A 13,220-nucleotide genomic window follows, 5' to 3' on the forward strand; every position below is an offset into this window, starting at 1 on the left:
GGTTCTCCTTCTCCCCCTCAGGATCCCTCTGAGGTTTTTCAGTGGCTGAGTGGGGAAGGGCAGGAGGGTGTTGGGGTGACTTTTGGGGGAGCAACATTCCCAAATGACACCGGGAAGGGGCTGGGAGGCTCAGGATACCCTCCCAGCACAGGTGGGACCCCCAGGCAGGTTTCCCCAGCCATGCAGCTAAGGTGTTCAGGCTTGAGATTCCTCCCTGTGTCCTTCCTTTCTCCCTGAGCCACCGGAGCAGGGCAAAGGGCCAGGAAAGGGTGTCCAGCCAGGAAAAAGCCCCCGGAAAGCAGCCGGCGGTGGAACAGAGGCTCTCAGTGTCCGGGCCATTAATCCGGGCGGTCACAATGCTGGCAGTGCCCCCGCGGGAGCTGTTTGTCCTTGTTCAGCCTGTTTATCCAGCGCTCCCATTGTGCCGGCCCGGCAGGAGCGGCTCCGCACCCTCCGGAGCGCTGACTCAGCGCCCGCGGCCCCGCTCCCCACGCGGCGACCGCCCGGGAATCCATCCCCTGCCCGGGAATCCGCCCGCTCCCGCAGCCGGGCAGGGCATGGCACCGGCACCTGGGGATGGGATCAGCACCTGGGGATGGTGTTGGGACCTGGGGATGGCATTGGCGGAACCAGAGCCAGAAGGTTTGGGATGGCATCGGCACCTTGGGATGGCATTGGAACCTTGAGATGGCATCGGCACCTTGGGATGACAGTGGAACAACCAGAGATGGGAGGGGAGGGATGGCATTGGTACCTTGGGAGGGCATTGGCACCTTGGGATGGCATCGGCACAACAGGAGCTGGAAAGCTTGGGATGGCATTGGCATCTTGAGATGGGATCGGCACCTTGGGATGGCATTGCCAGAACCAGAGCCAGGAGATTTGGGATGTTATGGGCCCCTTGGGATGGCACCAGCACAGCCTCTCGGCTGCCCGGGATCATGCCCAGAGCTCCCATCCTTCCCCGGGAACGTGGGAAAACAGCCCTGTTGTGGTCCCTGCCCCGGGCTGAGCCTCCCCGGTGCGATAGGCGATTCCCAGCTCCCTCCCACGGGAATGATTCACCTTGGGAAGTGGAGATGGGGGTGAAGGATCGCAGGCCAGGAGCCGCGGGAGCCACGCGTGACTCAGCCCGCAGGAACGGCTGGAATGTGTCCCTGCCCCGGGAAGGCCACACAGGTCTGACAGGTCCAGGCGCTCTCCGGAACTCCTTTGGGAAGCAGAGGAAGGCCCTGGAGCCATCGGATGTTCCCAGGCACTCGCAGATCCCTGAGATCTTACACAGCTCACACCTGCGTTTCCCAAGGGAGACAAACTGGGAGGGGAAGGTTGGGATCTGCTCCTGATCCTGGCGAGGTCACGGCACAGCCACTGCTGCCAGACCCTAAAGCACTCCAAAGCTCGGAGTTTGGCTCATTATGGAGCTGGGAAGAGCCAGCAATGACCCTCTGGCAGACAGGGAGTCCAGGAATTTGGTGTCCCCCACCTCGGTGTCCCTGCTCTGGGCAGTGGTGGGGACCAGAGACCTCACCTGTACATTGGAATGCTGTGCATTCCAATGGATCCAGGAGCTGTGCCAGGGGACCCTCACACAGAAGGTGACAGGCTGGTGGCACCACGAGGGTCCCCTGCATGGATGAGATGGGAATGGGAAGAGGAGCTGCTGTGCCAGCCCATTCCATCCCAACCCCCCAGACCCCTTTTAAGGATCAAGTGTGACCCCACAGGGCCCCAAGGCTGAGGGGACTCTGCAGGGGACACGTCCCGGCTGAGCCACCAGGGTGGGGATGGGAATCGGGATGAAACACAAACATTCCATGGGAAGAGCCCGGGAGAGACCCAGACTTTGCTCCGGTGGCAACACTGAGCAGATTCTGCACTGCTGCCAAACAAACCCCGACGCTGGGCCAGGGCCAGGGCTGGAAAATTTCGAGTGCCAGGAGCAGCGCGGGCACAGCCGGGAGTCACCGGGGCTGCAGGGACAAACCCTGGGATGATGCCACCAGCTCTGCCCTCCAGGCATTCCGATGGATCCAGGAGACAGGGCTGGAGCAAGGAGGGGAATTCGGGCAGGGAGCAGGGCATTAGTTTTCTGGGGATTGCTGCTATTTTGGGGTTGTGTTGCAATGTTGTCCTGAGTGGTGACTGTGTCTCGGCCAGGTGACGGCACCCAGGGGTTTCGCAAGAGGGAAAACACCCCCTGCATGTCTGTGCCAGCTCCTCACCCTCATTTCCCCATCGTGGAAAAGGCACCAGGAGCCTTCAGCCCCTCAGGATGGACCAGAGCTGAGTGAGCCCGGAGTTCTCCAGGGACATGGAGCCATGGCCTCTCTGACGTGCACCTTGGTTTCTGTGAGCACATTGGAAAATCCTTGGCAGCCCCAAAAACCTAGGAATTAGTAAAAGACAAGGTAATAATGGCAATAATGATCAGTTATGATAATGAAATAATAATGAGAATAATCATGACAAAAATTCATCCCTTTCTTCTCCCATCACACCAGGAAACTCAAAACCAAAGTTCTCCACATCTGTCAGGACTCTGTGCCGGTTCCCAAGGCTCCAGACCTGCTCAGATCCCAGTGCCAACCCCCTGGCTCCGTCAGAATCCCACCGTGGCCTCCCCATTGCCCCTCACCCCCTGATATCTAAACCCAGTGAAAAGAACCAGGAGCACAAAATTCCACCAGAGCATCACAAAGGCTGCTGACGTCAGGGAGGAGGAAGGCTCTGGGCCAGGAGAAGGGAAGCTGTGTTTGGAAAATGACAATTTCTGTCTCGGAAAGGCGGCTGTGAAAGGAGCCCTTCTCCGGGAGCCGGCGCCGAACAAGAAAAGCCTTTGAACGGCGGGGAAGCGGCTCGGCCAGGGGCCAACCCGCCAAAAATCCATCAGGAGCCTGGCTCCGGAGCTGGGAGACATCCTGGCACGGCTCATGGTCCAGGGGAGATCCCGTGGCTTGGGAAGCAGGAAGACATCCCGGCACGGCCGGTGGTGCCCGGGGGATCCTGCACCAATCCTGCCCCAATCCCGCTGTGCTGGTGTCCCACCCGCATCCATTGGGATGGGGACGGCACCAAGGTCAAGGTGCCAATCTATTGATCCGTGTGCCAGCAGCTCTGTGGAGAGAACAGGAGAGAAATATAAAAGAAAGAGGATAAAAATCCCTATTTTCCCACACACTCCTTTGGCCAGGGATTTTTGAAGGTTCATCTTGCACCCACAGGCACCCGCTGCACTGGGACAACAATTTCCTACTAAAATCCAGTTCCTTCTTCCTATTAAAATTCCATTTCTTCTCAGTCAGACACCACAGATGTCCTTGGGTGAGTTGTTGGATGACCCTCGTCACATCCCAGCTCCATAAATCCCAAATGCTCCCAAATCAGGGATTCTGCCCTCCCAGGCTCCCCCAGTATGTGGGTCCTTTGTTTGATTGAGAACACGGGGCTGAGAGGAAATGGCCGCAGGTTGTGCCAGGGGAGGTTCAGGTTGGATATTGGGGAAATTCCTTCATGGAAAGGGCTGCCTAGCCCTGGGCAGGTGTGGAGTCCCTATCCCTGGGGAGATTTAACATCCCTGTGGATGTGGCACGTGGGGACATGGGTTAGTGGTGGCCCTGGGCACCTGACTCAGTGACCTTAGAGGGCTTTTCCAACCTTCATGATTCCATGATCCTTAGTGATTCCCTGGGCAACCTGTTCCAGGGCTAGACAGCCCTTTCCCTGAAGGAAGAGGTGGCAGCTCCAGCCGGGAGGATGGTGCCATCTCCTGGCATCCTCAGGCTTCTCCCACTGCATCCACAGGATCCAGGATGCTCCGGTCTGTGAAACTGAGGCCTGGAGCAATGGAGCACCTGGAGTTGCAGAGTGTCCCTGGGAACCCTCCTGTGATGGAGCCCAACCAGCCCACCTACCCCCAGCATTCCATCCCCTGCTTCCACGCAAATCCCTGTGGGATCCCTGGCTCTCAGCAGACATCGGAGGAGAGGGGAACCACCAGCCATTTGGGATCAGGCTCCAAGGGGGCAGTTCTGCCTTAGTTAAATCCCAAAACAAGCTATTTTGGATCTCTGAAGCCGACCCCTCCATGTGCATTCCTGTTTACATCCATGTCGGGGAAGAAACCCTCATCTTCCTCCAACCCCACCTCGCCAGGGGTTCACAGCTCCACAGCTGAACTGGGACAAATGATGAAAAAATCAAGGGTTTTGGTTCAGGCTGAAATAAAAACAGCAGCTTCTGGCTTTTCAGGGAAGGGAAAATCCCACCCGGAGCTGCAGGTCAGTGGGGAGTGGCTTTAACATCACACCCAGGTCTGCCCTTGAACTCCCCCTGTTCTCCTTCAGGGCTGTTTCCAAGGAAAAGTCTGCTCTCTAAACAGAGTGCCCCTCTCCAGAAATCCTGCTGAAACACTGGAGTGCTTCCTAAATGCGCATTTCTAACTGTCAGGTGGGAATGTTTTGACATTTGTCATTATTCCCCCTCATCAGCCAGGAGGATTTGCTGAATTAATGGGCAGGGACACCACGATGGGGCAGGTTTTACCACCTCAGTTGTTTGGTTTTTTTATCCTGGAAAGGGATAATATTCCTGTATTACAGGAAGTCCTGAGGAGTCCTCACTGTGTGAGCCTGGAAAGGCAAAGCCTCATTTTTGCCCCTTTTTACTGGGAATCCAGAGAAAAAACCACAACAAGAGTCAACCCAAAACACAGCGGGGCCTGGTGCCACTTTCCCAGGAGCAGCTCCATGTGCAGGTGGCTGGAAAGGAAGGGTTTGTTCAGGCAGAGCAGTTTGGGAACCTCCCACACCTGGAGGGACACACTTGTGCTGATCCTCCCACCCACGGCTCGGGGTTATCACGTTCCATGGGGGTGTGAAGGATCTGAACACACAGAGCGTTGAAAAAAGCCACCTCAAACACCCCCAGGAATGGAGATGCTCATTCCTGAGGCCGGGAAGGCTTCAAAGAGAGACCCCTCCCGCTGGAAAGAAAGGGAGATGCTGGGAAGACACAGGTGGGATAAACAAAGGGATGCAAATGTGCTCCTCAGGTGGCTGGAAGCTCCGGGATTCTGGTATCTTCCCTGCTCACAATCCTAATTTACTATGGTTGTAGATCCCAGACCTCTCCCAGGACTTTTTATTTTTTTAATTTTATTTTTATTTTCTATATTTGTATTATTTAGTCTTTATTGTATTTTTTCTTTCATTTTTTTTTCTCTTTTATTTTCCTCTGGATTAGGCGGGCGAGGGAACACCTCTGAAGGGGGGGGATGTCTCCCTGTCCACGTCACTGTCTTCCTCTCGATTTAAACCCTTTAAACGCCGCTAAAGGGGGTGCGTGTGTCCCTCAGTTTGATCCTTCATAAAGAAAGAAGGGTCTCGCCTCAAGTTAAACGCCGAAAAAGGTGTAAAAGGGGGAGTTTGGCTCAGTTTAAGGCCTCCGGGGCCGGGCCGGCTGTGACGACACGGCCGGAAGCGCCTCCCTGAGGCGGCTCCGCGGAGCTCCCGGAGCTGCGGCCGCGAGGGCCGAGACCGGTCCCGATCCCGATCCCGAACCCCATCCCGATCCTGAACCCCATCCCGATCCTGAACCCCATCCCGATCCTGAACCCCATCCCCGTCCCCTCGGGGCCGCCCCCGGTGCCGGCCATGAGCAAGCGGAAAGCCCCCCAGGAGAGCCCCAACGAGGGCATCACCGACTTCCTCATGGGTAGGTGCCGCCTGCCCGCCCGGTGTGTGTGGGGGGGTGTGGGTTGGTGTGTGTTGGTCTGTGTGTGTCTGTGTGTGGGTGTTAGGGTGTGTGTCTGTGTGTCTGTCTGTGTCTGTGTGTGCGTGTGTCTGTGCGTAGGGGTGTCTGTGTCTGTGTGTGTCTGTGTGTGTGTGTCTGTGCGTAGGTGTGTGTGTGTGTGTGTGTCTGTGTAGGTGTGGGTGGGTTGGGATATGTATGTCTGTGTGTTGGTGTGTCTGTGTGTTGGTGTGTCTGCGTGTGTGTGGGTAGGTTGGTGTGTGTGGGTGTGCGTGTGTCTGTGTAGTTGTCTGTGTGTGTCTATGTAGGTGTGGGTGGTTGGGGTATGTGTGTCTGTGTGTTGGTGTGTGTGTCTGTGTGTTGGTGCGTGTCTGTGTGTCTGTAGGTGTGGGTGGTTGGGGTATGTGTGTCTGTGTGTTGGTGTGTCTGTGTGTGTGTGGGGTGTGTGTAGGGTGTGTGTTTGTGTCCGTGTCCGGGCTCTCACCACTCTCTCCTCCCGCAGAACTGGCCAACTACGAGCGCAACGTGAACCGGGCCATCCACAAGTACAACGCCTACAGGTACAGCCCCCCCGGCCCCGCCGCGGCCCCCGCGCCCCCCGGCCCGGGCACTGACCGGCACTTTCCGCAGGAAGGCGGCCTCGGTGATCGCCCGGTACCCCAGCAAGATCCGCAGCGGCGCCGAGGCCAAGAAGCTGGTAGGGATTTTGGTGCCCGCGGGGGGACCCGGGGCTCGGGGGCGAGGTGGCCACTGTGGGGGTTTCACAGAATCCCGGGATCAGCCGGGTTGGAAAAGATCTCTGAGATCATCGAGTCGAACCTGTAACTCCTGTCAGGGAGTTGTGTTATAGCCTGGAATTCCTGTGCTCCTTTGTGGTCCCGTATTTTGTCGTGGTCTTGGGAGGCCCATAGTTCTTTCTGGGACTCTAAATTCTAGGGAGCTTTCTTTTCTTCCCAAATATAATGACTTTAAGTGATTTTTGAAGGTAACTTGTTTGTCCTCACCCCCCAATATTTAGGATGGAGTAGGTGCTAAGATTGCCGAGAAGATAGATGAGTTCTTATCCACTGGAAAACTACGCAAATTGGAAAAGGTGGGTTTCTTTCCCTTGTGCTCTGTTTCTCAATAGTTGCTTTCCTTTGGAACTTGCAAAGTAGCCTGCTTGCTTTGCACAGTTTCTGTTCTTGTCCCTGGAGAGATTGAGGTCAGTCTTAAGAATGGTGAACATAGGGTGTATGGTAAGTAGAAATTTGTGGTGAGCCTCCAAAGCAGAGTCTGACTAAGCTGTTTTATCTTCTCAGAGGGTTTTTTGTTAATTGCAAAAGGAGTAAAGGAGGAATTGGCTTGTGTTGTTTTGTTTTCGTAGATTCGACAAGATGATACAAGTGCTTCTATCAATTTCCTGACACGAGTTACTGGCATTGGGTAACAATTGTTTTGTTTTGTTAGAACCCTTGAGGCTGAGGGTGGGTAATGCAATCATTCTCAGTTCTGAGAAAAACTGTGCACAAAGGTTGAGGATATGCTGGGATTTGAGAATGCCTTTGAGGAATTGAGATGGGACACAGAAGGAGAAGGTTGGGTGTTGTCCTGTCTCAGGACAGTGGAAGTTGCCTCTCTTGAGGCTCCAGCTGAAAGCATGCACTGAAAATGCCTAATGCTGAGAAGAGGGTAAGGTCACAAGTGCCCTCAGACTCGGCCTTTAAGAACCCAGCCAGTTACAGTGCACTGGGATGTCCTGTTCAGTGTTGTAAGACTCTTGCCGTTCCTGATGCCAGATTGCCTTGTCTCTTTGCAGTCCTGCTGCTGCTAGGAAGTTTGTCGAGGAAGGAATTAAGACTTTAGAAGGTAAGTGTAGATTTAGGGCCTCAGTTCACACTCCACTGATGTGTCGTGTTTTTTTTTGTCGTGCTGCCTCTCCCAGAGGGTTCTGTGATAGCAAATGTGCTCTTCAGTAGCCTGCTAAGTCTATTGGGAAGTGCTCTGTGCATTTGTGGTCATCCTGTCAGCTGCTGCACAGTCAGTTTAACACTCCTTCCCTTGAGCTTGTTGTCTTCTCCTCACGTATTCTTTGTGTGCATCATTTTTGCATTGCTGAAAACTTACTGTAATATTTTGAGTCCTAAGGTAACTCTTTTTTTTTTTTTCTTAATTGTTCTAGATCTCAGAAAAAATGAGCACAAGCTGACCCACCACCAGCGAATTGGACTGAAGTAAGCTTCCTTGGCTTTTCTAGTGGCTCCTCCAGACACCAGGATGGAACGTATGATATACTACTCCCACCTCATAGCAGCTCTTCATGTGCAGTGGAAATAATGAAACCATCTTCTAAGCATTGTCAGACTTGCAGTTTTGAGGTTTTACTCTCCCCTTGGTGGGAGTTGGGAGCTTTCTGTGATGTGACAGTAACATAAGTTGTATTCTTTCCTCTGATACGCATTTAATTGACTAAAAAATTAAGATGCTACCTCTGGCACTCTTTTAGATACTTTTATTTTTATATATGCAGATATTTTGAAGATTTTGAGAAAAGAATCCCAAGGGAAGAAATGCTGCAAATGCAGGTAAGAATGTCTTTGTTCAGGATGTGAGGTACTGATGGCCAGTGAATGACTGACGCCTCCCAACACACATCTTTCCTTTTTACACAGGAAATTGTGCTGAAAGAGGTAAAGAAGCTGGACCCAAACTATATTGCTACGGTCTGTGGCAGTTTTAGACGAGGTTGGTACTCTCTGATCTTGTTATGTTTATTTTGGGATAATAAGCAAGACCCTTTACTGTGTGTGATGTTCTTCCAGAGACAGTCTGTGCCAGAACCTGACCTCTTGGTATTGTCTTGATGGGTCAGTTCAGTGATGAGGCAGCCACGTGAACCCTTGCTTCTGCCCCCATAAAGAGTAGTATGTTCTAATGTGAATTGTTTGCTTTGCATGATCAACATTTGCCCTTATTGCCAGAGAGTACAGCAGGAAATTCTGGGGAATTTTCTGAGGTATGGGGGATAGAAACTTTTTGGTGGAAGAACAAGGTTCTCTTTTTTTTTTTTTAACAAATATTCTTGAACAGTGACTCTACCAGAAAAACACGTTTATAGGAAAAGGTTAGATGGAATTTCACCAATGTCAGTGCACTTTGTCATGCACAGAGGGGTTTTTCTGTGCTTTTCCCTCGCCCAGGTGCAGAGTCAAGTGGTGATATGGATGTTCTCCTGACCCATCCGAGCTTCACATCCCAGTCCTCCAAACAGGTGTGTTTGCAGCTGCTGTGAGTCAGTGCTGGGCTTTCCTTCCACCAGGGTGTGTTTAAATTCAGAAGAGATGTAGTCTCAGACTTGTACTGCAGCTTTTTGCATCTTCTCATTACTGTAATTTTAATCTCCTCTCTTGGATCACCATGTTTAATTTGAGGAGTTATAATCACTTACATTTTTTCCCCCGGGGTCAAATCTCGTGTAGAATAATACATATATTTATGGTGATGTCCTGTACTTATGTGAGCCACCATCTAGTATAAATAGGTAAGATATTCTCGTTACCTGTGAACTGATTTCTGTTGTGTTGTCATTGTTCCTAGTCAAAACTTCTGCATCAAGTTGTGGAACAACTGGAAAAAGTCCACTTTGTCACAGATATGCTGTCTAAAGGTGACACCAAATTCATGGTAAGGGCTTCTTTGGTGGTGAGGGATGTTGTGGTGGGATTACCTTTCCTGACAGAAGCTGGGATACATACAAGATACATTCTTTAGACTGCTGGAATTGTGATTTTATTTTATTTTATTTTTAATTCTCCCCCTTGCCTCCCATAAAAACTTCCTACAGTTAGCTCTTAGGGAATCTCTTACAGTAAGATCTCAGTAAGTATACAGATATTTCTGTAGCTCTGACACCCTGCACCACACCAGGTCAGTTGTGTCTCTGGTTTGGTGGTATTTCCCCAGAACTTCAGCACAACCTCCCTCCTTCAGCAGCACCAGTGACCCCTTTCCTAACTCTGTCCTCGAGACCTTGGTAACACTTGTCTGTGCTCTCGGACCTCTGTTCCCCTGATTTTGTCCAATACACAACACACTTTGGTCTCCTTTTTTTTGTGAGTTTTGCTGCAGAACAGATTTAATGGGTAAGATGCCAGACTCAGGATATAATAGGGATTGTGTTGGATGCCTAAAGCAAGAAGTGAATTACAGGAACATTAGTTTTCTTAGATCCCTTGCACACAACGCAGCTTTTCCTTTTCTTTTTTAACTTAAATATTGCATGAAGATTAAAAAGCAGTTTGAACTGAAAAGAGGCAGAGGATTTCTCAAGAAAAAACTTCCTTTACCCCCCCAGTTTCTAATGATTTACTGTACTCAGATATCCAGCTGTTCCAGTGAAATATTTAATCAGCTGGAATTTAACTTTGCTTTCCAGATAACTGAGGATTGTTTAGAGGGTTTTTAAGGGTGGGGTGGTAAAGATTGATCTCAAATCTGTTTAGTTTCATTTGGATTTCTTGCTTGCCTTACTTCCTCCCAGGGTGTCTGTCAGCTGCCAGAGAAAGAAGATGGCACAGCCTATCCCCACAGGAGAATTGATATCAGGTAATGCACCCAAAAAACCCCAGCCAGACCCCCAGTGCAGCTGTCTGCTGCAGAGCAGGCATTTACATCCACTTCTGCAGTCAGATCTCTCCTTCCATTGGCAGAACACGGCATTTACTGGGTTTCTAATTCCTTTGCACTGAGGAAGCCACTGTACAACTGCCAGTATCTCCAACAGGTTATTAGCAATAATGCTGTATTTTAAATCATGACATTCTATCCAGGTTCAGAATTGTGTCCTGTTTTACCGTCCTGCTTTGACATTAATTCTTGGCAGGAGTGCAAGCACCATAACCAGGTAGTGGCTGAACACCAGTAACTTCTGGGTCAGGTGAACCTTTCTTTGATATTTAGTTCATTTCATTCTCGCATCTGGCTTGGGGAAAATCAAATGTACAGAGTTGCAGGATGTGTGGACATAAACAGAAAGCAGACCCACAGCAGTGTCTGAAGGGCTGAATTTCAAGTGGCTTGTAGCTTTTTTGTTATATATTTGCTCTGTCTGCACTTCTGCTTTTTCCTCTAGGCTTATCCCCAAGGATCAGTATTACTGTGGTGTGCTGTACTTCACAGGGAGTGATATATTCAATAAGAACATGAGAGCTCATGCCCTGGAGATGGGCTTCACCATCAATGAGTACACCATCCGTCGCTTGGGTGTCACTGGTCAGTCTGGGGCTCTGCACAGTGTTCCTCTGCTCACATGCTGGGTGTGATCTCTGGGTGGTTTGCAAATAGCTCTGATAAACACTGTTTTTACAGTGTCCTTTTTGGTGTTGGGCACCATTACAGCAAGAAGAGGGAGCCTGCTTATGTACAGGCAGTGCTGTGGCACAGAGTTACCTCTTTGGGCTGCCTAATCTTCTTAAAGTCTTACTGGTGTAAAGATTGTTTTTTCTGTGTCAAGCACAGCACATAAGGGGTTTCCCACTCTTTTCACAGGATATGCCACGTCCTTCAGTTGTTTTGTTTTGGAGGGGAGGTGACTATACACACATGCACATGACTATAAATGTATTTAACTGCACAACCACATGGCCCAAAGTTCATTCATTACCTTATTTCCTTTGACACTAATAGGAATAATCACCTACACACTGTATGAAAAGGCCAGGGGAGCAGTGAGGGTTTTTCTGGGTGATTTTTTAAGTCTGCTTTACTTACAGCAGTTTTGTCTTCATCTTGCAATGCACTTGGCTTGTCTGGAATGGCACAGACCATCCCCCTTTCAAACAGCATCTGTAATTCACTTGCAGGAGTTGCTGGAGAGGCCCTGCCCGTGGAATGTGAAGAAGACATCTTTGACTACATCCAGTGGAAGTACCGGGAGCCAAAGGACCGCAGTGAATAATTGCCTGGCTAGCCTGGAGAGATGTTTCATAGCTTCTTATGAAGTGCATAGTCTTACTTTGGTTGTTACTGCAAAAACTGTGTGTTACTGATGTTGAAAGCAAGTCCATGGCACTAGTACAGAACGTGTAGTGAAGATCAAATCCTGCAAGATGTCATGGAATAGTTTGGGTTGGAAGGGACCTTTAAGTGTCTTCTAGTCCAGCCCCCCTGCAATGAGCAGGGACATCTCCAACTAAATCAGGTTTCTTAGAGCCCAGCCCAGTCTGACCTTGAATGTTTCCAGGGTTGGGGCATCCAGCTCCTCTCTTTGTATCTTGTGTACGTGTAGCCACAGAATGAGAAAGCGAGCCGTGTCCTGAAGCACTCCTAAAGAATACCATTTTCAACTGCTATTTATATCTCCTTATCTCTGGGTTAAGCGTCTCGAAGCTCCTGATGAGCAGTTTCCTTCTAAACCCGTTCAGTATGGGCTGTACTCTGATGTGACCATTCTGCTGCTGCATGGGACTGGGTTTTGTTACCAGGGGGGTTGTAGTCCTGTCCACTGCAGTGCTCTGTACTTTGTTCACTTTGTTCAGCTTGGTCTGAGGAATTGATGCATTTCCACCACTCCTGTAGATTCAGTCTGCCCTTTTTTATGTGCAAACCTGTCAGATCTTATTTTATGCCTCCTCTTTAATTGTTGGGGAAGGTAAGGACTGGTTTGGATATGAGAGGAGGTCTCATCAAGAATGCATTGCTAGCTGTATTTGGGACAAAGATTCTTTATTGTCAGACTACTTAACCTGACCTGAATCATAAAACAAAGATGGATGTAATACTATTTCTTATTTTTATCTGACTTAAGCTTACAGAACAACCACATTTTTACTTGTTCTTATACAATGAGTGTTGATCAGTCTTAGTAATGGAGATTATAGGCTGGTACTTCTGATTATATCTTTATTTTCTTCTGTTATTCATATTGGGAGTTTTAATAATTTTTTTGTGAATGTTCCCCAGCAGTAATGCATGTAAGGTATGTAAGGTAACTAGAAGTTAACTTGGTGCTATGTGAAGTCTTCTGATGCCTCATAGTAAAAATATATATATATATATTTAGTATTTTCTTCAATGATCAGTGGGAATAAACAAATTGAATATTCCATCATGAATGTGCAATCCGGTTTTGTTATTATTTATTAGCTACAATTTTAAGAGATCACGAAGCAGTAACACAGGTTTCCCGTGCTGACAGGTGTTTCCTGGGCAGCACACAGCATTACACTGATGCATTCTCCATCCTCTTCCACAGGCAGCCCAGCTTTGTCCGGGGCCTCGAGGCAGAACTCGCTGGCTTTGCAGTCCCTCTCTGTAACGCTGTGAATTCTTCTATGTGCAAAAAAAAAAGGGCTTGTTCAGAGTGCTTGCTTGTTTGTTTTCCTTGAACTACGTATACAGTGTGCCCTTCTTTTTCGTCTTCTCTCCCTGCACTCCCCACTTCACTGGCTCTCCTCTGGGCTTTACTGGACTGCAGGTGCCTGGTGCTCGGG

At 49.9% G+C, this 13,220-nt stretch overlaps 1 protein-coding gene across 1 annotated transcript; it reads left to right on the plus strand.

Moving 5' to 3' along the window:
• The first annotated feature begins 5,567 nt into the window (after positions 1 to 5,567).
• On the plus strand, positions 5,568 to 12,849 carry POLB (DNA polymerase beta). The gene is made up of 14 exons (XM_027744313.2): positions 5,568 to 5,715; positions 6,254 to 6,311; positions 6,382 to 6,448; positions 6,770 to 6,844; positions 7,118 to 7,176; positions 7,550 to 7,599; positions 7,913 to 7,964; positions 8,261 to 8,315; positions 8,403 to 8,475; positions 8,931 to 9,001; positions 9,328 to 9,414; positions 10,271 to 10,335; positions 10,862 to 11,001; positions 11,592 to 12,849. Exons 1-14 carry the CDS (start codon positions 5,655 to 5,657, stop codon positions 11,684 to 11,686), a joined length of 1,008 nt encoding a protein of 335 aa, XP_027600114.1. The 5' UTR covers positions 5,568 to 5,654; the 3' UTR covers positions 11,687 to 12,849.
• Positions 12,850 to 13,220: the final 371 nt, after the last annotated feature.

This window comes from Pipra filicauda, unplaced genomic scaffold (genome assembly GCF_003945595.2).
Source record: "Pipra filicauda isolate LSUMZ 115617 unplaced genomic scaffold, ASM394559v2 scaffold462_size518177_pilon, whole genome shotgun sequence".
Lineage (NCBI taxonomy): Eukaryota > Metazoa > Chordata > Aves > Passeriformes > Pipridae > Pipra > Pipra filicauda.